Below are 23,412 nucleotides of genomic sequence, written 5' to 3' on the forward strand. Positions count from 1 at the left end.
GTAAAAATTTGTTTTCTAACGTCGCCTTTAGTTCTTTTGCCAATCACCTTAAATCTGTGTCCTCTGGTTCTCGACCCTTCCGCCAATGGGAACAGTTTCTATCTCTCTACTCTGTCCAGACCCCTCATGATTTTGAACACCTCTATCAAATCTCCTCTTAATCTTCTCTGCTCTAAGGAGAACCACCCCAGCTTCTCCAGTCTATCCACATAACTGAAGTCCCTCATCCCTGGAATTATTCTCGTGAATCTTTTCTGCACCCTCTCTAAGGCCTTCACATCCTTCCTAAAGTGCGGTGCCCAGAATTGGACACAATAATCCAGTTGAGGCCAAACCAGTGTTTTATACATGTTCATCATAATTTCCACCTTTTGTACTCTATACCTCTATTCATGAAGCCCAGGATCCCATAAGCTTTTTTAACTGCTTTCTCAACCTGCCCTGCCACCTTCAACGATTTGTGCACATATACCCCCAGGTCTGTTCATGCACCCCCTTCAGGATTGTAACCTTTAGTTTATATTTCCTCTCCTCATTCTTTCTACCAAAATGTATCACTTCACACTTCTCTGAGTTAAATTTCATCTGCCATGTGACCGCCCATTCCACTAGCCTGTCTATGTCCTCTTGAAGTCTATCACTTTCCTCCTCACTGTTCACTATAGTTCCAATTTTGAAATTGTGCCCTGTACGCCCATGTCCAAGTCATTAATATATATCAAGAAAAGCAGTGGTCCTAGTACCAACCCCTGGGGAACACCACTGTATATCTTACCCCAATCCGAAAAACAACCATTCAGCACTACCCTCTGTTTCCTATCACTTAGCCAATTCCGTATCCATGCTGTCACTGTCCTTTTTATTCCATAGGCTTCAACTTTGCGGGCAAGCCTCTTATGTGGCACTTTGTTGAACGCCTTTTGGAAATCCATGTACGTCAACCGCATTGCCCTCATCAACCCTCTCTGTTACCTCATCAAAAAACTCGATCAAGTTAGTTAAACACGATTTAACAAATCCGTGCTGGCGTTCCTTAATTAATCCACACTTATCTAAGTGACTGTTAATTTTGTCCCTGATTACTGTTTCTAAAAGCTTCCCCACTATCGAGGTCAAACTGACTGGCCTGTAGTTGCTGGGTTTATCTTTACACCCTTTTTTGAACAATGGTGTAACATTTACAATTCTCTAGTCCTCTGGCACCACCCCCGTATCTATGGAGGATTGGAATATTATGACGAGTACCTCTGCAATCTCCTCCCTCAATTCCCTCAGCGTCCTAGGATGCATCCCATCCGCTCCTGGTGATTTATCTACTTTAAGTACAGCCAGTCTTTCTAATACCTCCTCTTTATCAATTTTTATCCTATCAAGTATCTCCACTACCTCCTCCTTTACTATGTCTATGGCAGCATCCTCTTCCTTGGTGAAGACAGATGCAAAGTATTCATTTAGTACCTCAGCCATACCCTCTGCCTCCATGCATAGGTCTCCTTTTTGGTCCCTAATCAGCCCCACCCCGCCTCTTACTACCCTTTTACTATTTATATGTCTATAGAAGACTTTTGGATTACCTTTTATGTTGGCTGCTATTCTATTCTCATACCCTCTCTTTGCCCCTCTTATTTTCTTTTTCACTTCTCCTCTGACCTTTCTATATGTAGCCGGATTCTCAGATGTATTCTCGACCTGACATCTCTCATACACACTCTTTTTCTGCTTCATCTTACTCTCTATCTCTTTCGTCATCCAGGGAGCCCTGACTTTAGTTGCCCGACCTTTCCCCCTCGTGGGAATGTACCTCGACTGTACCCGAACTATTTCCTCTTTAAAGGCAGCCCATTGTTCCATTACAGTTTTCCTGCCAATCTTTGATTCCAATTTACCCGGGCCAGATCCATTCTCATCCCACTGAAATTGGCCTTTCCCCAGTTAAACATTTTTACTCTAGATTGCTCCCTGTCCTTTTCCATAACTAATCTAAACCTTATGATACTATGATCACTGTTCCCTAAATGTTCCCCTACTGACACTTGCTCCACTTGACCCGCCTCATTCCCCAGAACCAGATCCAGCAATGCCTCCTTCCTCGTTGGACTGGAAACATACTGACCAAGAAAGTTCTCCTGAACAAACTTCAGAAATTCTTCCCTTAACACTATTACGATCCCAGTCTATATCAGGATAGTTGAAGTCCCCCATTATTACTACTCTATAGTTCTTGCACCTCTGTAATTTCTCTGCAAATTTACTCCTCCATATCTTTCCCACTATTTGATGGTCTATAGAATACATCTAGTAGTGTAATGGCACCTCTATTATTTCTTAACTCTAGCTATATAGATTCTGTCCTTGCCCCCTCCAGGACATCCTCCCTCTCCAGCACTGTAACATTCTCCTTGACCAATATTGCCACACCACCGCCTATCTTTCCTTTCCTGAACACTTCATAACCAGGAATATTAATAACCAATCCTGACCTTTTTTGAGCCAGGTCTCAGTTATTGCCACAACATCATATTCCCATGTGGCTATTGTGCCTGCCGCTCACTTACCTTGTTTACTATGCTTCGTGCGTTCACATACGTACACTGTAAACCCACCTTAGACCATCCTGTCTTTCTTAGTTTGACCCCCCAATACCTTACTATTTCTTACTTTAGTGGTCTCTGCCTCTCCCAATCCTTTGAGCACTTTATTTCCTCTTTCTAATGTTACATCTTGGTGCCCATCCCCCTGTCAACTTAGATTAAACCCTCCCCAATAGCACTAGCAAACCTTCATGCAAGGATATTGGTTCTGGCCCTGTTGAGGTGCCACCCGTCTGGTCTGTACAGGTCCCACCTCCCCCAGAACCGGTCCCAATGCCCCAGGAATCTGAAGCCCTTCCTCCTGCACCATCTCTCCAGCCACGCATTCATCTGCGCTATCCTCCTATTTCTATACTCACTAATGCGTGGCACCGGGAGTAATCCGGAGATTACTACCTTTGAGGTCCTGCTTTTTAATCTCTTTCCTAGCTCCCTGAAATCTGCCTGCAGGACCTCATCCTTCTTTCTACCTATGTTGTTGATAACGATATGGGCCACGACCTCTGGTTGTTCACCCTCCCACCTCAGAATGTTCTGCAGCCGCTCGGTGTCATCCTTGACCCTGGCACCAGGGAGGCAACATACCATCCTGGAATCATGACTGCGGCCGCAGAAACGCCTGTCTGCTCCCCTAAGAACATAAGGACATAAGAACATAAGAAATAGGAGCAGGAGTAGGCCAATCGGCCCCTCGAGCCTGCTCCGCCATTCAATAATATCATGGCTGATCTGATCCTAACCGCCAATCTACTATCACTGAACCATCTCCTGAATCTAACAGAATTAGACACACGAAATAGGAGCAGGATCAGGCTACATGGCCCCTGGGCCCGCTCCGCTACCCACAGGGCCATGACCAATCCGAACCTAGACTCATGTCCAAATTCCTGCCCGTTCCCCATAACCCTTTATTCCCTTTACTTCTAGGAAACTGTCTATTTCTGTTTTAAATTTATGTAATGATGTAGCTTCTACAGCTTTTTGGGGCAGCATAGTCCATGGACCTACCACCCTCTGAGTGAAGTAGCTCCTCCTCATCTCAGTTTTGAAAGAGCAGCCCCTTATTCTAAGACTATGCCCCCTAGTTCTAGTTTCACCCATCATCGGGAACATCCTCCCCGCATCCACCCGATCCAACCCCTTCACAATCTTATATGTTTCAATAAGATCGTCATTCTTCTGAACTCCAATGAGTAGAGTCCCAATCTACTCAACCTCTCCTCATATGTCCATCCCCTCATCCCCGGGATTAACCGAGTGAACCTTATTTGTACTGACTCGAGAGCAAGTATGTCTTTTCTTAAGTATGGACACCAAAACTGTATGCATTATTCCAGGTGCGGTCTCACCAATACCTTGTACAACTGAAGCAATACCTCCCTATTTTTATATTCTATCCCCCTAGCAATGAAAGCCAACATTCCATTGGCCTTCTTAATCACTTGCTGCACCTGCATACTAACCTTTTGAGTTTCGTGCACCAGGACCCCCAGATCCCTTTGTACTTCAGTACTTTCCAGTTTCTTGCCATTAAGATAATAACTTGCTCTACGATTTTTCCTGCCAAAGTGCATAACCTCACACTTTCCAGTATTGTATTCCATCTGCCAAATCTCTGCCCACTTACTTAGCCTGTCTATGTCCCCTTGCAGGTTTTTTTATGTCCTCCTCACTCACTACTTTCCCTCCCATCTTAGTATCATCTGCAAACTTTGATATGTTACACTCGGTCCCCTCCTCCAAATCGTTAATATAGATTGTAAAGTGTTGGGGACCCAGCACTGACCCCTGTGGAACACCACTAGTTACTGATTGCCAGTCTGAGAATGAACCATTTATCCCAACTCTCTGCCTTCTGTTAGATAGCCAATCCTCTATCCATGCCAGAATATTACCCCCAATCCCGTGATTTTTTATCTTAAGCAATAATCTTTTGTGTGGCACCTTGTCAAATGCCTTTTGGAAGTCTAAATACACTACGTCCACTGGTTCCCCTTTATCCACCCTATATGTTACTTCCTCAAAGAACTCCAGCAAATTTGTCAAACATGACTTCCCCTTCATAAAACCATGCTGACTTTGTCCTATTAAATTATGATTATCCAAATGTCCTGTTACTGTCTCCTTAATAATGGACTCCAATATTTTACCTACCACAGATGTTAGGCTAACTGGTCTATAGTTTCCAGCCTTCTGTCTACTGCCCTTTTTAAATAAGGGCGTTACATTAGCAGTTTTCCAGTCTGCCGGGACCTTTGCTGATTCCAGGGAGTTTTGGAAAATTATTACCAATGCATCCACAATCCCTACCGTCACTTCCCTCAAGACCCTAGGATGTAAGCCATCAGGTCCAGGTGATTTATCTGCCTTGGGTCCCATTATTTTACCGAGTACCACTTCCTTAGTGATTTTGATCGTGTTTAGCTCCTCCCCCCCATAGCCCCCTGTTTGTCCAGTGTTGGGATATTCTTAGTGTCTTCTACTGTAAAGACTGATACAAAATATTCATTCAGTGTTTTTGCCATCTCCATATTTCCCACCATTAATTTCCCGGTCTCATCCTCTAAGGGACCAACATTTACTTTAGCCACTCTTTTTCTTTTTATATAACTATAAAAACTCTTACTATCTGTTTTTATATTTTTTGCTAATTTACTTTCATAATCTATCTTCCCTTTCTTAATCAATCTTTTTGTTACTTTTTGCTGTCTTTTAAAGTTTTCCCAATCCTCTATCCTCCCACTAGATTTGGCTACCTTATATGCCCTTGTTTTTAGTCGAATACTATCCTTAATTTCTTTACTTAGCCACGGATGGCTGTCTTTTCTTTTACACCCTTTTCTTCTCAGTGGAATATATATTTTTTGGAAGTTGTAAAATAACTCCTTAAATGTACACCACTGATCATGTATCGTCTTACACTTTAATCTATTTTCCCAATCCACTCTACTCAATTCCGCTCTCATACCTTCATAGTCTCCTTTATTCAAGCTTAGCACGCTTGTTTGAGATCCAACCTTCTCACCCTCTAATTGAATATGGAATTCAACCATGTTATGGTCACTCATTCCAAGGGGATCCTTTACTAGGACATTTTTAATTAATCCTGTCTCGTTACACAGGACCAGATCTAAGGTTGCTTGCCCCCTGGTCGGTTCAGTTACATACTGCTCAAGAAACCCATCCCTAATACACTCAATGAACTCATCCTCAAGGCAGCCCTATCGAATCCCCCACCACTATTGCTTTCCCACTCTTCTTCCTCCCCACCCACTGTACAGCTGAGCCACCCATGGTGCCGCAGACTTGGCTCTGGCTATGCTTCCCAGAGGAACCATCGCCCTCACCAGTACTCAGAACCGAATACTGGTTGGAGAGCGAGATGCACTCGGGGGACTCCTACACTACCTGCCTGGTCCTCCTCTTCTGTCTGGTGATCACCCATTCCCTTCTGCCTGCACACTCTTGATCTGCGAGTCATTTGTATTAGTGGTGCCCTCCTCTTGATGAGGGCACTTGGTGGCATTGGACAAATGCCAGTGGCACTCTGTTGGCCTAATTCAAAATAGTTCACACTCCACGTGGAATGCCACTTCTTCTAAAAAGTCAAGGTGATTGATCAGTCAGGGTCTTCCTCTTCTGAATACAAGCTGACTGCTGTTTACTATATTATTATTATACAGGTAGTCCTTAAGTTTACTCCTGATAATCGATCCCATTATCTTACATTGAAATAAGACTAATGGATCTGTAGTTCCCTGCATCTGAATGCTCGCCCCTTCTGCAAACAGGCACCACATTAGCCTGTTTCCAGTTCACTGGTACCTCCGCAATGTTCATCCGCTCTCTTACAATCATTGTCAACACCTCACAAATCTCCTGCCTTGTGCTCCAGGATACAAACCATTGATCCAAGTGCTGACAGCCTCACCGTTATTCTTACCGCAAAATACGGGCCAATGTTAGAGCTTGAGGCTAAGTTGAATGGTTTTGGGTTCTACATAGAGGGTCAATGATAAGGTTTCCCTTTCACTCGGCAGTTTATTAGACAAACTCGAAAGATGATGCATTGTTCCAATCAATAAATGTTGCTTTCTCCTGATAATCTATTCCCCTTCGTTTTGGTGACTTTATTGTATTCATTATTGCAAAATACTGCACAGCGGAAGCATTTTTATTGTTTGAACAAAACAAAAATGGAAGGTGGCAGCACAAATATAAACTTAGTTAATGCCATCTGGAGTGCAGCTTGTTCAAAGAGAGCTAATGGGATTATGCTGCTTAACTGCATTTATGCAAAATGCCAGTGCCCTTTCCCTCATTTCTGTGAAACCAGTGCTGCGTTACATTTTTCAGTGAAGGTACGTCAAGCTAATGTAAAGAAAACAAAATATTACATATAAACCTCAAAGTTAGGGTATTCCAGTGATAGATACAACATCGCTTCCATACACCAGTTATAAATCTGCTTGTGGAATGCTGTCCAACCAGAAACCCATGGTTATTGATCGTCAGGATAGGGAGCTAGCTTTCCTCGGGAGTCAAACACACAACTAAAGCAGGGGATAGGGCCACACACCATCCACTACCCTGGCAAGTGCCTCACATAATGAACAGCATTATACTTTCAGTGATTTGTCCCATCTTCTACCCTACATTTTTCAACCTTGTTGATGTCCTGCACTATGGGGCTTGGCCCTCCACCATGTTTTCTCAAAATAAATGGTACGGCCCCTTTTCATTTGCTTGTCCTACAATGACGCAATTCGCAATGTTGCAAAATCACCATCACATCACTTGTGCATGATAATCACCACGACCAATGAACAAGGGGCTCTTCTCCCTTCTCCGCCATTAAGGCAATGGCTCCTCAACAATCAATAGCCTGTGACCAACGTGTAATTTAAAAATGGCGGAAATGCACAGCCCAACATTGCAAACCACTCAACAATCTTTACGCACAGTAGCATACTGGCCCAATTAACGTTAAATGTGGTCAACGTCACACCCACTTCATTTCTAAATCTGGAGAAACGTTAAATGGAGGTGTGCTTGTAGTGAAATACAACAATGTCAGCATGTAGTGAACGGGTTAACTAGAAAAGTAGCTCTTTCCAACTGGACCAAACTGTGGTATTATTGGACACAATTGTATTGTACTGTATTGTGGTATTTGTTTCATTTCCTGTGCTTTTTCAGTCTTGACAAAGGCTTTCGACCTGAAACGTCGACTCTGTTTCTCTCTCCACGGATGTTGCCTGGCCTGCTGAGTTTTTCCAGCATTTTCTGTTGTTATTTCGGATTTCCAGCATCTGCAGTATTTTGCTATCGTATTGTTGGACACGTTACTCTCACATCTATTCTTGTTCACCATACTTGCATCACCTCCTCCCCCATCCCTCACAGCTGCCACTGACTTCCATCCTAACAGTTTGAGTTCTACTTGTACGTGTACCAGATGGCTCCGAGTGTTACAAAATAATTCAACCAATTTAATAAAAGGTACCGACACCACTGGGACGAAGAAAGTTCCATTAAGTGTCCCCGGAACATGTATCAGCCTTTTTTGTTTACAATGTTACAGACAGAGGTTTATGGTCCCTGGAGATGAAGAGGCAGTCCATCATTCAGAGTAAAGATGTTTCAACTTCACAGAATTAAACAACAGTACTGTCTTTTTAAAGGTTAAATTCCACCCCCCCACCCCACCCCACCCCACCCAAACTGGAAGCAATTTACAGCACATTCCTGTTTATGATGCTTCATGTGAAGGTAGATTACTTCCTTATCTGTCAATCAATAGGTGTGGGAGAAGTTTAAAACATGTTAATTTTGAAGAGAATTAAGGGAAATGCCATAATTGTCACCCACTAGAAAACTTGGATAAATAGTATTAGATATTGTATTATTTGTGTTTGAAGAATTAAACAACAACTTGTACTTAGATAAAGCCTTAATATACAAAACATTCTACTTCGCAAAGGGGGACTGGACACAGAGCAGGAGTTGGGAGCAGAGGTAGGGGAAATAAGTAAGGTGTGGCTGAAGAGTTATGTTTTGAGGAGGCTTTTGAAGGTGGGGAAAGATGCAGCAAGGTGCAAGTATTTAGCAAGAGTTCTAAGGATGGGGCCATGATGGATAAAGGCCCTGCCACCAACGGTGGAGTAGAGGCAGGGGCGGGAGGAGTACAGAGCAGTCCAGAGTCAAAGCTGTGAAATATGGCGAGAGGAGGTTGCAAAGAAGTGGAGCAAGACCATGAAGGGATTTGTAAATGAAAATGAGGATTAACATGAATGTGGGGTTGGGAAGGCAGCAGAGGACAGGGGTAATAGGCGAACAAGACATAGTGCAGGATAGGGTGTGAGTAGGAGAGTTCTACATGAGCTGGGGTTGCTGTGGAGTGGTGCTCATAAAGCCAGGTGGCTGGGAGGAGACAAAATCGTGGATGAAGGTGGAAATATGATACAGCGAATCTTATTCGCAGTTTTGGTAATGTTGAACCAATGCTACAATTCGTCTTACGGGCTTCACCTAAGGTTTAGCTGGACCAGCCACATAAATACTGTGGCAACAAGAGCAGGTCAGAAGTTGGGTACTTTGCAGTGAGTATCTCACCTCCTGACTCCCCAAAGCATTTCCACCATCTACAAGGCACAAGTAAGGAGTGTGATGGAATAATCTCCACTTGCCTGGATGAGTGCAGTTCCAACAGCACTCAAGAAGCTCGACACCATCAAGGACAAAGCAGCCTGCTTGATTGGCACCCCATCCACCACCTTAAACATTCACTCCCTCCACCACCGGCGTACTGTGGCTGCAGTGTGTACCATCTACAAGATGCACTGCAGCAACTCACCAAGGCATCTTCGGCAGCACCTCCCAAACCCGCCACCTCTTCCACCTAAAAGGACAAGGGCAGCAGGCGCATGGGAACACCAGCACCTGAAGGTCCCCCACCAAGTCACACACCATCCTGACTTAGAAGTATATCGCCGATCCTTCATCGTCGCTGGGTCAAAATCCTGGAACTCCCTCCCTAACAGCACTGTGGGAGTACCTTCACCACACGGACTGCAGCGGTTCAAGAAGGCGGCTCACCACCACCTTCTCAAGGGCAATTAGGGATGGGCAATAAATGCTGGCCTTGCCAGCGATGCCCACATCCCATAAACGAATAAAGAAAATTATAGTGACGTACCCAAAAAGCCCCAGGACACTTTGGAAAGCCATGACTGAGAAAAGATTTCCTTACCTCATACAAGCAAGACAAGCTATAAAATGCATTGTGTAAATAAAGCTAAAGTATACCGATCATAGACAGTGTTCGAGTGCCTTTTAAGCTCCTCATTTCTAGATAATAAAGTTTTTAAAACTTGGCTGGGCAAAGTTTTTTTCTACCCATGATTAAGAGTTCCCTGAAATGGTTGCACCGTGTTTATAGTAAAAGAACCACAGTTGTCCGTAATCCAAGCATCTGAGCATCATCCATTCCAGTCTCAATTCCAAACTTTAGTTCAGGTGATTCAAATATTCCAATCATAAATTTGAAATTAGATTATTTTCTTCAACAGCAAATATACAAATATAAATGATCAAAAGTAGGAAAGAATTTAACGTAGGCTGCTCTAAAAATTGGGGACAGAGAGATAAGTGCATATTTTCTTGAACTATCTCCAAAATTAGGAGCAAGACCATTCCCTCGCCAACAGATAACTGTTTTTCTTTGCTGCATTTGAGACTTCTCAGGACAAAAGCAGAGGCAGGTTTTATGGCCGGCAAGTTGTTACTAGGAGGATGGAGGGTACTCTCAGTTTAAAATGTACCTTTGCCTGTTGCCAGTGCCATTATCTCCAATAATGCACTGGCAATCAAATGGTGGGTGGATGAACAGCACTGGGCGACATGAATCTAACCTGGGAGGAACTGACAATTCTTCTCTTGTCTCTGCACCAGTCCATGCACAACACTTTGTTTCCATGGCCTTTTAGAGTCCGTCTTGTCTTCATCACAAACTGTCCGAGAGCCTCTGTTCGCTCAGCCACCTGGTGAACTAGATAGGACAGCAAAGAAAAGAATATTTGATGATTTTTAAAACCCAGACATGGCATACGGACAATGACGGACAGGTAAAAACCCTCTGGTCCATCCAGCCTGTCCTGCACAATTGTGATGTCTTGTGTATCACAAAATATACACTCTCCACCCCACCCGAAACCATGTGATCTTCTGGGAGGCGCGAAAAACAGATGAAAAAACCCAGGCCAATTTGGTGAGAAAAATCTGGGAAATTCCTCTCCGATCCATCTAGGCGATTGAAACTAGTCCAGGAGATCACCCTGGCCCTGAATTTCCTGCAGTGCCCACCTTCTATAAGAGGTGATCTCCGCCCCAGCCACAAACTGGTCCATCTCTCGCTTGAAGGAATTCAGCAAATCAGCATCCATTGCATGAGACGGCAGCCTCTCCAGTGATCCACTATGCTCTGGGAAAAGAACCACCTCCTGACATCTAACCTAGATCTGGCTTTATACAACTTAAATCTGTGTCCTCTGGTCCTCCCTCACCTATTTAATTGGAACAAACTGTCAACTGGAACACAATCTATTCCCTTCATTATCTTATAAACCTCAATCAGATCCCCCCTAAGTCTACGCTTCTCTAAAGTGTAGAGTCCCAACTCTTTTAGCCTATCTTGATAACTAAGATGCTTTAAACTGGGCCCTCCTCTGCACCCTTTCCAAAAAGTGTGAGATTATAAAGTGGTTTATACCATGCCATTTGAAGTGGACAGTTCATATAGTGAAAAGTATCTCCATCATGGTAACCCTCACTGTTGCCGTGCCAAATATAAGCAGCACACCTCCACACTGACTGACCACACGTTAAACTCAGGAGGATGCGTGGCATCAATTTAATCTTCCTTCACCATATACATTTTAACACCCAAATGAAAAGTAAAGAGGCTAAATACTGCAGAACACAGAAAATAGAAGAACTCTGGAAATAAAAGCTGGTATCAGAAAGAGTGACCATGAAGCTGTTGGATTGTTGTAAAAATCCAACTGGTTCACGAATGTCCTTGAGGGAAGGAAACCTGCCCTCCTTACCCGGTCTGGGCCTATATGTGACTCCAGTCCCACATCAACGTGGTGGACTGTTAACTGCCCTCCGAAGTGGCTAAGCAAGCCCCAAGGTTGTATCAAACCGCTACAAAGAATTGCAGTGGTTCAAGAAGGCCCACCGTCAGCTTCTCAGGGTAACCGAGGATGGGCAATGAACGTCAGGCTTGCCAGCGACGCCCACAGCCTGCGAATGAGTAAAAAGAAATATTCGTGTGTACCCTCTCCTGAAACAAAAACTAGGAAATTAAATCTTGTCCTATTCTGAATGTAGTTCAATGTACAATAGAAGACCTAACACATTAGATAAAGGTGCATGATAATTCTTCACACAGGCCCAAACTATGTCAGATCTGAGTCTCTCATTTTGTAAGTTGCCTCTCCTGAAACTGTTGGGGTTGTGCAGCCAGTGTGCTGTACTTTTGATCAGTGATTTCTTATAAATGCCAATCAAGTAAAGTCTGCTTTGCCTGACTTCACCTGACGAAGGAGCAGCGCTCCGAAAGCTTGTGATTTCAAATAAAGCTGTTGGACTATAACCTGGTGTTGTGTGATTTCTTACATTTGCCTATTGAAGTTTAAGACCCCCTTTCCTGCAACAACTAAACCACAGTAACAGATACCCAATTCCCATTCATTCAAATAGGTCAAAGTGAAAACATTTTATACAGCCCAGTGCATGTTTTTGAAAATTTTATTTCCATCTTTGTTGTTTAGACTTTCCACCTTCTCTACAACAAGCCATTATTATCTCCCATTATCATCACAGGGCCAAAAACACAGAGACAGCTCTGACCACAGCCCAGACCACAATAAAATAACAGATACGATAGCAAAATACTGTGGATGCTGGAAATCCAAAATAACAACAGGAGATGCTGGAAAAAGTCAGCAGGCCAGGCAACATCCGTGGAGAGAGAAATAGAGTCAATGTTTCAGGTCGAAACCCTTCGTCAGAACTGAGAAAAAAAGGCAGGAAATGAAACAGATTAAAGGGCAGTTTGGGGGCTGGGAAATGGGGGATGAAAGAAAATCACACAGAATCACAGAAACCCCACGAAAAGGGAAGTGAAGAGACATTAAGAGATATTCAAGACGAGACAAGATGGTAATAGGACAGGTAAAGAGACAAAGGATGGCTCTAGATGAAGTGTGAAATGCGCTGGCAGAGTGAGAGACAGCTGCCATGTGGGAGAGAGAAAAAGGAAAAGGCACAAACCAAAGGTGTGGATAAAAAATATAAGTAAAAATGTAATAGGGGCCGAGGTTATGATCTGAAATTGTTGAACTCGATATTGAGTCCGGAAGGCTGTAAAGTGCCTAATCGGAAGATGAGGTGCTGTTCCTCGAGCTTACGCTGAGCTTCCGTGGAACAATGCAAGAGGCCGCGGACGGTGAGGTCTGAGTGGGAATGGAGCAGTGAAAATAACAAATAACTTCTTAATGTTACATTTGTTGGAGAAAATAATTCACTCTTTGTTGTTAGGCCGCACAAATATACTTCTAGCAACACTATGAACCAGCACAAGAGCACAAGGATGACGTGCTACTGTCTTTACTGTCACAAGTTATTTTAATCCACGGTCCATTATCCACTACATAACTGGATGTTAGGATGGAATCAATAGTCTATGAGAAGAGCCAAGATTTTCACAATTCCAAAAGGGCAAAGACTTGTTTCAAATGGGCTAGTAAACCACTAGGGGAGAAGCACAATGAAAACCCAAATTTGATACTTCATGTTAATTTGTAATACTTAAATTCTCCCTCTTTTTTCCCCCCAATATCAGCATACAGATGCAATCACACAAAATGTCCCTCTGCCTATTTTCTTCATCTCTCCAATGTTGTCATTGTTGTAGTGGTAGGTGTTAGAAACATAGAAGATAGGGGCAGGAGTAGGCCATTCGGCCCCTCGAGCCTGCTCCGCCATTCAATGAGATCATGGCTGATCATCCAAATTCAGTACCTTGTCCCTGGGCCTAGGGCCACAGACAACGGGATGAAGTTGATGCCTTTTAAAAATGTGGCCGGGAGCTAGTTTATCTGATCTACTTAGAGTCTAGTAGGAAGAGGCTGATCTCTGGTAATCTAATGAGTGAATGAAAAGAAAGATAACAGCAGATCATTTGTTGATTGTTCCTGGATACTGTCAAGCAGATTCTGAGATGGTGAAAGGAAGTGTCCATATCTGATGTCTGGCAGTGTGGAAATGAACATCCATTAGCTATAAATGCAATGGATATGCCAAAATTCCTTGATGGTCTCAGAAAAAATCCTGAGCTGGTAATTCAGATCAGGTATTCAGATTTGTAAATACCCTAATATTTTACTTCCAGAGCCAGATCCTGAAGGAAAGAAAGGATGGGAAACAACCCATTTAATACATCTGATAGGGGAACTTAGGAATTGTAGGATCAGAAAAGACCATTTTGCTGATCCCAGCATATTTAGTATTTGAGATAGCAGAACAATCGTCCCCCTCGCAAATAGCCCCAGAAATGGTTACGGTGAAAGACAAGGGGAAGGACAGCTGATATAAATATGGTATAGTGGACATATACTGGTGCGTTCCCATGTTTAACAACGAGAGACCTCGCTGCATAAATGTAAGACGTGTCCAATGCTCTTTGAAGCATGATAATTCTGACACTGTTCCTGCATTCATTTTTTTTTTAATGAAGTTACATTTAAGCACTGGCTTCTGTGTCAGGGGTTGGGTCAGAGAAAATCTTGTGAGCTTGGCGTCTCGCGAAAAAGGTTCTTTCACACCTGTGGGACCAGTGAGCCTAAAATGGTTTTTGCTAACTCACTTCAAATATAAGAAGTTTATTCAACAACAACAAAAAATGCTATCTTGATAGAAACTGACGTAAATATGCCCAATTATAAGAAATCATATTCCTGGAAAATCTTTCACATGAATGGCACAGGGAAGCTGGCGAAAGCAGGCAGCTACTCCCATTCGAAGCAGACACACTGTGCAACTAATTGATCGGTTGTTTTATTTGCTAATGCTACATTGTGAACCTTCTAACATTGCTTGTTAAACTGGTTATTTAAAAAAAATCTATGTGTGTGTGTGTGTGTGTGTGTGTGTGGCACACAGCAACATGCACTATCTCCAAAATAAATCCCTTTGCTGTTCTGGTGGCCTGGGGCCATTAAGGAGAGTGCTGGCAACACACACACACACCATCACAGCCACAGACAGAGTGACTCCATGTTCAGACTGAGCCGAGGACAGACTCTGGGCCCCGGTTTCCCCCCCTCTCTCTCTCTCCTCTCTTGCTGTACTTACGTTCTACATCATGGAGCTTTGCCCTCTCCTCCTCCAGTTTACCCTTGAGCGTCTCTGCCTCGTCCCTCAGCGAAGACACAGTTTCGTTTTCCTGCAGCCCCTCGGTTGCCATCTTTCGACACCCCAAAAAAAAAACAACCAACAACAACAAAAAAATATATATTAAAAAGACCAGAGGATTTTGGTTTGTTGTCAGCCGGGGAGATGCCCAGGACCAGCGGCTGCAGCCCAGCCAGTTAGATGGAGGCTGGCTGACGTCAGTGGGAGGATACTGAGATTCAGCAGAGCCTCCACAATATAAAGATTTCCTTCTCCTCAAGTGACCAGGGTCCAGCACACACACAAAATAACAAATAAACCATTCAAGCCGCTCGCTTTAGGAAACCAGGGCTTGGGAAGAGCAGTCACATCCGACAGGCTGCAGCCGAGCTGCTGTATCTGGCAATTATGTTGGTTTCTGCCTGATCCTATTCCACAGGGAGCCAGCATTTGGTCCAGGAATGTGGGAGCGCGTCAGTTCAAAATGTCTAAATGCAGTACATTCCAGGCCAACAAATCCAAATCTCGATTGCGAGAATAAAAGTGCTGATTTACAGATTAAATTAAATCGCTCTCCCGTCACTCTCTTAAGTGCAAAAGGGAGTATTTTGAGTTAGGTTTGCCCATCTAGTCGCAGCTCTCAGTTGTCATTTCCAGTGCATTGCTCGAGCAGTCAGTAAATTATAGGCTGCAAACTGCAGATGGACCCGACCCCATCCACCCCAAAACTCCTAAATTATTCAGGCATGCAATCTGCAACCAGAACAGACCAGTCAGAGCAGATTCCATTAAAGTTAATGGTGTCATTCTATCACAGATTTTTGAAATTATTAAACTGGCAGAGTGGGGGGTGATCTCATTGTTTTATTAGCTCCTCTCTATCCTGGAAGGATTTAATTTCCCTCCCCCATTTTTCTATAGACTGGAAATTGCTGTCTATTAATGTTAGTGGATGGACGTTTAACATATTGCCACAAAATGTGTGTGTTGGTTTAAGAGGGGTTAACCCTAAATGGTTTACTGGAAACATAAGAACATAAGAAATAGGAGCAGGAGTAGGCCAATTGGCCCCTCGAGCCTGCTCCGCCATTCAATAAGATCATGGCTGATCTGATCCTAACCGCCAATCCACTATGACAGGACTATCTCCTGAATCTAACAGAATTAGACACACGAAACAGGAGCAGGATCAGGCTACACGGCCCCTGGGCCCGCTCCGCTACCCACAGGGCCATGACCGATCCGAACCTAGACTCATGTCCAAATTCCTGCCCGCTCCCCGTAACCCTTAATTCCCTTTTCACAGAATCACAGAAACCTCACAGTACAGATAGAGGCCATTTCGGCCCATCGAGCCTGCACCGACACATATCCCACCCGATCCCCGTAACCCCTACACCAACACATATCCCACCCTATCCCCGTAACCCCACGTATTTAATCCCCCTAACACTAAGGGTCAATTTATCATAGCCAATCAACCTAACCCGCACATCTTTTGGACTGTGGGAGGAAACCGGAGCACCCGGAGAAAACCCACGCAAACACGGGGAGAATGTGCAAACTCCACACAGACAGTCACCCGAGGCCGGATTCGAACCCGGGCGCTGTGAGGCAACAGTGCTAACCACTATGCCACCGTGCTGTTCTAGGAAACTGTCTATTTCTGTTTTAAATTTATGTAATGATGTAGCTTCGACAGCTTTTTGGGGCAGCATATTCCATGGACCTACCACCCTCTGAGTGAAGTAGTTCCTCCTCATCTCAGTTTTGAAAGAGCAGCCCCTTATTCTAAGACTATGCCCCCTAGTTCTAGTTTCACCCATTATCTGGAACATCCTCCCTGCATCCACCCGATCCAACCCCTTCACAATCTTATATGTTTCAATAAGATCGCCTCTCATTCTTCTGAACTCCAATGAGTAGAGTCCCAATCTACTCAACCTCTCCTCATATGTCCATCCCCTCATCCCCGGGATTAACCGAGTGAACCTTCTTTGTACTGACTCGAGAGCAAGTATGTCTTTTCTTAAGTATGGACACCAAAACTGTATGCAGTATTCCAGGTGCGGTCTCACCAATACCTTGTACAACTGAAGCAATACCTCCCTATTTTTATATTCTATCCCCCTAGCAATGAAAGCCAACATTCCATTGGCCTTCTTAATCACTTGCTGCACCTGCATACTAACCTTTGAGTTTCGTGCACCAGGACCCCCAGATCCCTTTGTACTTCAGTACTTTCCAGTTTCTTGCCATTAAGATAATAACTTGCTCTACGATTTTTCCTGCCAAAGTGCATAACCTCACACTTTCCAGTATTGTATTCCATCTGCCAAATCTCTGCCCACTTACTTAGCCTGTCTATGTCCCCTTGCAGGTTTTTTATGTCCTCCTCACTCACTACTTTCCCTCCCATCTTAGTATCATCTGCAAACTTTGATATGTTACACTCGGTCCCCTCCTCCAAATCGTTAATATAGATTGTAAAGAGTTGGGGACCCAGCACTGACCCCAGCGGAACACCACTGGTTACTGATTGCCAGTCTGAGAATGAACCATTTATCCCAACTCTCTGCCTTCTGTTAGATAGCCAATCCTCTATCCATGCCAGAATATTACCCCCAATCCTGTGATTTTTTATCTTAAGCAATAATCTTTTGTGTGGCACCTTGTCAAAGGTGTTAACTCTACCATTAACACGGCAGAGGAAAGTGTTAAAAAACAGAAAATGTGGGAAATGCTCAGCAGGTCAGGCAGCATCTATGGAGAGAGAAAACTGCTGTCTGGAAAAAAATGGGAACAGTAATTAGGATCTGCAATTGTTCTAAATCTTCAGGACTCAACATCTGAGTGCAACAATTTCAGATTCTAACCACTGCTCCCATTTTGTTCAGACAGCAGGTGCTGGTAATGGTTCTGCTGTTGCTATTTACACCTCCTCTAGACCCATCTTTTGTTTCTTCACTTGTCCCATTACCACCTCCTTTCACCTTGCACCATCATCCCCTTTGTCATTTAATCTCTCCTGCCTTCCACCCTATCGCAGACCTTCCCTTTTGTTCTCTCCTCCCCCTTTCTCTGCCTTTGTACTTGCTTGAAACCTGTTTAAATCTCTAACTTTCTCCAGTTCTTACGAAAGGTCGACCTGAAACATTAACTCTGTTTCTCTAACCACAGATGCTGAGTATTTGCAGCATTTTCTGTTTTTATTTCAGGTTTCCAGTATCCGCAGTATTGTGCTTTTGTGTTAGAGAAAAGTGTTCAGTGCTTATGTCGCTAAAGGCAATTTCAAATCTTACAGGAGAAATGACAGAATTGTGGAAATTTCAACACAGACAGGCCTTTCAGCCAATGGTATTAGTTCTCCCAGCAGAGCTATCAAACCCAATTTAATTTTCTTACTCTTTCCCCATGCCCTCAATATTTCCCTTCAAGTGTTTACCTAGCTCCCTCTTATGGGGCATTTACAATGCGAAGAAATTTCCACTTTGCACCAACACTAAACGATCAGTGTTAATCTGGCATCAGCGCCTGACGTGACTCAGGAGCGAAGTGGAACGAGACTCCAACTGCTTGGGTTTGGAGTGTAAATCCAGTGCAGGATCACATCTGATTTGCCAAGTGCTTACGGGTTTGTTGGGCCCCCTAGACATATTGTAGACCTACCGGACATGGATTTCAATATCTCGAGAGCAGAGATTCTCCCTTCTCCAAGTTCACTCCTAAAACAAGATGGTTAACGTTGCAGCCAGACTGCAGCCAAGCAACGTGAATTAGATTCTGCCTGGCTGGAACCACAACAGGTTAGTTACATCCTCCGAATCTGTGATTCACTCAGCTTCAACAGACACTTGTGCTAATGCATTCCAAATTCCAATAACCCTATGTGAAAACAATCTTCTATGGGCACATTCTGACTGTACTGTGAAGCCTGTGTGAAGTGCTTTCACTCTGCACTGACACTGCATATATCATATAGAGTGGAATGCACTGTCTGAAAGGGTGGTGGAAGCAGAGTCAATAGTAACTTTCAAAAGGGAATTAGAAGAATACTTGCAATGGAAACCTTTGCAGGGCTTTGGGGAAAGAGTAGGGGAGAGTGGGACTAATTGGATAGCTCTTTCAAAGAGCCGGCACAGGCACGATGGGCTGAATGGCCTCCTTCTGTGCTGTATCATTCTCTGGCAGAAAAAGGAGCCTGAATCCAGCATCCTGAAAGAAGTGGAGTAAGAGTTCCTGGAGAAGGAAGTCTCACCGGGCTTCCTTTTGGAGTCATTTCCGGCCGCTGCTGAAACCCTCCTCCATGCCTTTGTTACCTCTAAACTTGACTATTCCAACGCACGCCTGGCCGGCCTCCCACATTCCACCCTACGTAAACTTATGATCCAAACCTCGGCTGCCCATGTCCTAACCCGCACCAAGTCCCGTTCGCCCATCACCCCTGTGCTCGCTGACCTACATTGGCTCCCGGTTAAGCAGCGCCTCGATTTAAAAATTCTCATCCTTGTTTTCAAATCCCTCCATAGCCGCGCCCCTCCCTATCTCTGTAATCTCCTTCAGCCCCACAGCCCCCCTGATATATCTGCGCTCCTCTAATTCTGCCCTCTTGAGCATCCCTGATTATAATCGCTCAACCATTGGTGGCCGTACCTTCTGTTGCCGAGGCCCTAAGCTCTGGAATTCCCTGCCTAAACCTCTCCGTCTCTCTACCTCTATTTCCTCCTTTAAGACGCTCCTTAAAACCTACCTCTTTGACCAAGATTTTGGTCACCTGCCCTAATTTCTCCTTATGTGGATCAGTGCCTAACTTTTTGTCTTAAAATACTCCTGTGCAGCGCCTTGGGACGTTTTACTATGTTAAAGGCACTATATAAATACAAGCTGTTGTTGTTGTTTATATTCCAAGTATAGCGTCCATGTGAAGGCGTTTTGGGTTCACACCCGTAGTAAATTTGTGGAGTAGTAATGCTGGCTAAGTTTAATAAAGCACCCATATTCCCTCTATGAACCTGCTAAAACACTTTTGAAGTCTGAACCATTTTGGTTGACCTGGCAGATCACGTGGGTGTCGTACCATCTTGACGCACAATGAACAGTAGTTGATCTGCTCTGCTTTGATGTAAAGGTTCCGCAACGGTCCGATTTCGTGGCATTTTTCACAGGGTCCGAAGGTCGCAGCAGCAAACGTCTGGTCACACATCTCTCGGGAAGCCTGGCTTGGAATTGCAGAAAGTAAAAAGGAAAATCAGGGAGGAGTCAGCAGATGTGCAGAAGGACATTCGGTCAGTAATGGCAAATCTGCACAGCCTAATCCGATCAGGCACAGCTACACACACACACATTGCCTTCCCTTCGACCTCATTAACACAGGGAGACAATCCATTCAAAGGCTCAGTTGCATTTTGCCAATTTTGTTTCCATAAAACCACATTCCATGAAGGTAAATCTTCTGATATCTTTATTAAAAGAACATCAGCCCAGATCAGACCACTTCCTCACACAATTAACTTCTTCAGTTTGAAGATTGATCTGACAACCAACCCTGATAGTTTATTCATGTGTTTTACTCACATACAAAACACCCTTAAGTCTGTACTAGATTTAGTCATATATAGAAACATGTGGAATATCCACAAGGTTTAGCAGTTAGAATCGTCATTCAGTTTTCATGAACATTTTCCTTGCTGCAGGTTATTTTCTAGCCTTTTACTGCTGAAAATCAAATCATTCAAAATATGTGCAGGTTAGGTTGATTTGGCTCTGATAAATTGACCCTTAGTGTTAGGGGATTAAATACATGGGGTTACAGGAATAGGGTGGGATATGTGTCGGTGCAGGCTCGATGGGCCGAAATGGCCTCTATCTGCACTGTAGATTCTGTGATTCTGTGATATGCTGGAATGGGCACGTGTAAAACAATTATTTACATTTTAAATGTCTGCATTTGAACACCGAGAGCCAAGGTCACACGTACCTGATTATTGTAGGAAGAATACGGATGGGAGGCTGAAGTCAGGCTCCGAAAGACTGAGGACTTGAGAAACAGATCAAATCTAAAGGACCATCCGATAATCTTCTTAAGAGGTTACAGGGTCATTTGAATATTTTTACTGTCACCTTCACATAAGGCTTTACATTCGCTACAACTTTATTATAGAAAACATAGAGGACTCTAAAACCAAAATGTTTTAAATATTTCACAGCCGTCCCGTATATTTAGAACTATTCATAGTTCAGACGATTTAAGGCTCATTTGACAGCCTCAAATAGATCAACAAGTTGGTCACATGGCTTCGTTTGTCAAACACACATCACAATAGTTTAAAACTGTCAATCATTCCTAAAGCTTTTTTAAATAAAAGTTTAGCACCATTAAGTGGAGAGTAAAATAAGTATGGATTTTAATTCAAATGTACAACCTTGGATACATCAAGCAGACCAGGAGAGGTCTTAACACCCATTGTGGGCGAAAGCTGGGTAGAACATTTACATAATGGGATGATCACTCATAAATTATGTTAATTAAAGTTTTACCAAGGTACTCGACCTCCTCAATGTTGGGCACAAGAGAAAATAAAAGGAAAAAAATAACAAATGCTGGAAATCTGAAAAAAAATAGAAACTGCTGGAAGTACATAGGCCAGTCAGCATCTGAACAGAGAAAGGATGGGTTAATGTTTGGGTTAGGGACCCTTGATGTGAACTAAAGGATGCAGTTTTCGGCCCCTGTTGGATATAGTATCTATCCAACCAGCTTCATATGCAAAAGAAACATTATCAGGCATTCTATGCTGTGATGGTTCCTTATTGGAAAAATATCATATTCACCCTGTCACAACATTTTCTGTTGATGTGTCAGAGAAAGATATGTTGCTGGGATTTTATGTGCAGAAGGTGGGGGAATCCTGGTGTTCGATGCATGATCATCTTCTCCCTGCCTCAATACACCCATCTGACACAGGGCTGCATTAAGAGCCACTGTCTTCAAGTTAATTCAAATCTGTGGGGCTACGAGGGTTAAAAGGATTAAAAGCGGATTACAGGAAGTCACTCCTAGACGGTCTAAAGACCAGGATGTGGTATAAATTGTTTTGCTGGGATCTTTGGGAAACGCTGGTATGTAAAGAAGGGTTTTGATCAGACAGTGAGTGATAATTTGTTACCAATTACTGTCAAAAGTCAAAAACAAGAACGTAAGGTGACCTCAGTATAAACATCAGTGAATGTAGTTATTGGGGTTGTCCCAGTGCTCTGCTTTGCGAACTTACCTGGACTCGGTGCCTTATTTTTCTTCCTAAAATCAATTACTCCAATTTAGTTGATAATGTCACTAACAAAATTCGATAACATATTGAGGGTTTTCTGGTTAAGTTCAACTGTCTTTTCCAACGTATTTGTACATTTTATTTAAGATTTGTTGGTGTATGAGTTAAAGATGTGTTGCATTTTTGCTATATGAGTGGCAAAAATGAATATAAGAATTCTCATAAAACTAAAACACATTGTATAGTAAAAAAAATCAATTTGCTTACTTTTACAAACTAAAAACTGATCCTTTTTTTCCAGATCTGCCATTTTGGATTAATGAATGGGGCCCAGAGGTGGATAACTGTGATACCACATTACTATTCTCTTGTAGAATGATCATGTTATACTAATGATGCTACATCAAATGTGGTGTACAAATCTAACTATGACACTAATGTCCTTGAGAGAAAAGATCAAGGAGGCAAGGTTCACTAGACTTCTGTTTGAGATACTTAAATAATTAACAAATGTACATGTGGTATTTTTTTTAATTATTGCAAAATTCAGGAAAGGGAAACTGCCACCCCTACCTGGTCTGGCCCAGGCAATATTCGTCCCACACTACTGGTTGATCCTTAAGTGTCCTAGCAAGCCACTCAATCGCAGCAATCACAGAAAAGCAAAAAAAGCCCACCACCATCTCAGAAACAACAGTTACTGCACTTCAAATGTAATTCATTGCAGTAAGTGTTTTAAGATATTTTGATAAGATGCTATATAAATGCATATCCATACATTATAAATTCCTTCTCTAGTGGTCCAAAAGGACAAAGTTCAGGAAGCCAAGCTTTACAAAACCTGGAGCTGTTGAACCCTGTGACTGAGATCTCTGGGGGCCTGCCATTCAAGTGTGTCTACATCAAATGCTTGAGCATACAGACCTTTAGAGTCAATCCCATTATGAAAGACACCTCAGGTTACCTCAGTTTATACTTTCAGAAGGGCTCAGTGGCCCAATGTTGGCAGGAAGCACTACACTCCTCGGGGGAGAAATTCGGTATCGCCCCGTTTGGGGCGCTAGTATTGGCGGTGCGCAAAGTTTAACGCCAGG

The 23,412-nt window shown here is 43.3% G+C and overlaps 1 protein-coding gene across 2 annotated transcripts in view; it reads right to left on the bottom strand.

Moving 5' to 3' along the window:
* Positions 1-21,136, bottom strand: part of gnb5b (guanine nucleotide binding protein (G protein), beta 5b) — a 102,082-nt gene extending 80,946 nt beyond the window's left edge. Inside the window, exons 1-4 of one of the 2 annotated variants that reach the window (XM_085968651.1) lie at positions 21,028-21,136; positions 20,128-20,269; positions 15,012-15,123; positions 10,505-10,641 (exon numbers count right to left, since the gene is read on the bottom strand). In XM_085968651.1, the coding sequence (XP_085824777.1) occupies positions 10,505-10,641; positions 15,012-15,123; positions 20,128-20,253 (375 nt within the window). In that variant the 5' untranslated portion in view covers positions 20,254-20,269; positions 21,028-21,136. The remainder of the gene's footprint in view (positions 1-10,504; positions 10,642-15,011; positions 15,124-20,127; positions 20,270-21,027) is intronic. The other variant, XM_085968652.1, reaches the window with a different exon arrangement.
* Positions 21,137-23,412: the final 2,276 nt, after the last annotated feature.

Source organism: Somniosus microcephalus, chromosome 27, assembly GCF_052327205.1.
Source record: "Somniosus microcephalus isolate GS21.2 chromosome 27, FLI_Smic_1.0, whole genome shotgun sequence".
NCBI classification, from domain to species: Eukaryota; Metazoa; Chordata; class Chondrichthyes; order Squaliformes; family Somniosidae; genus Somniosus; species Somniosus microcephalus.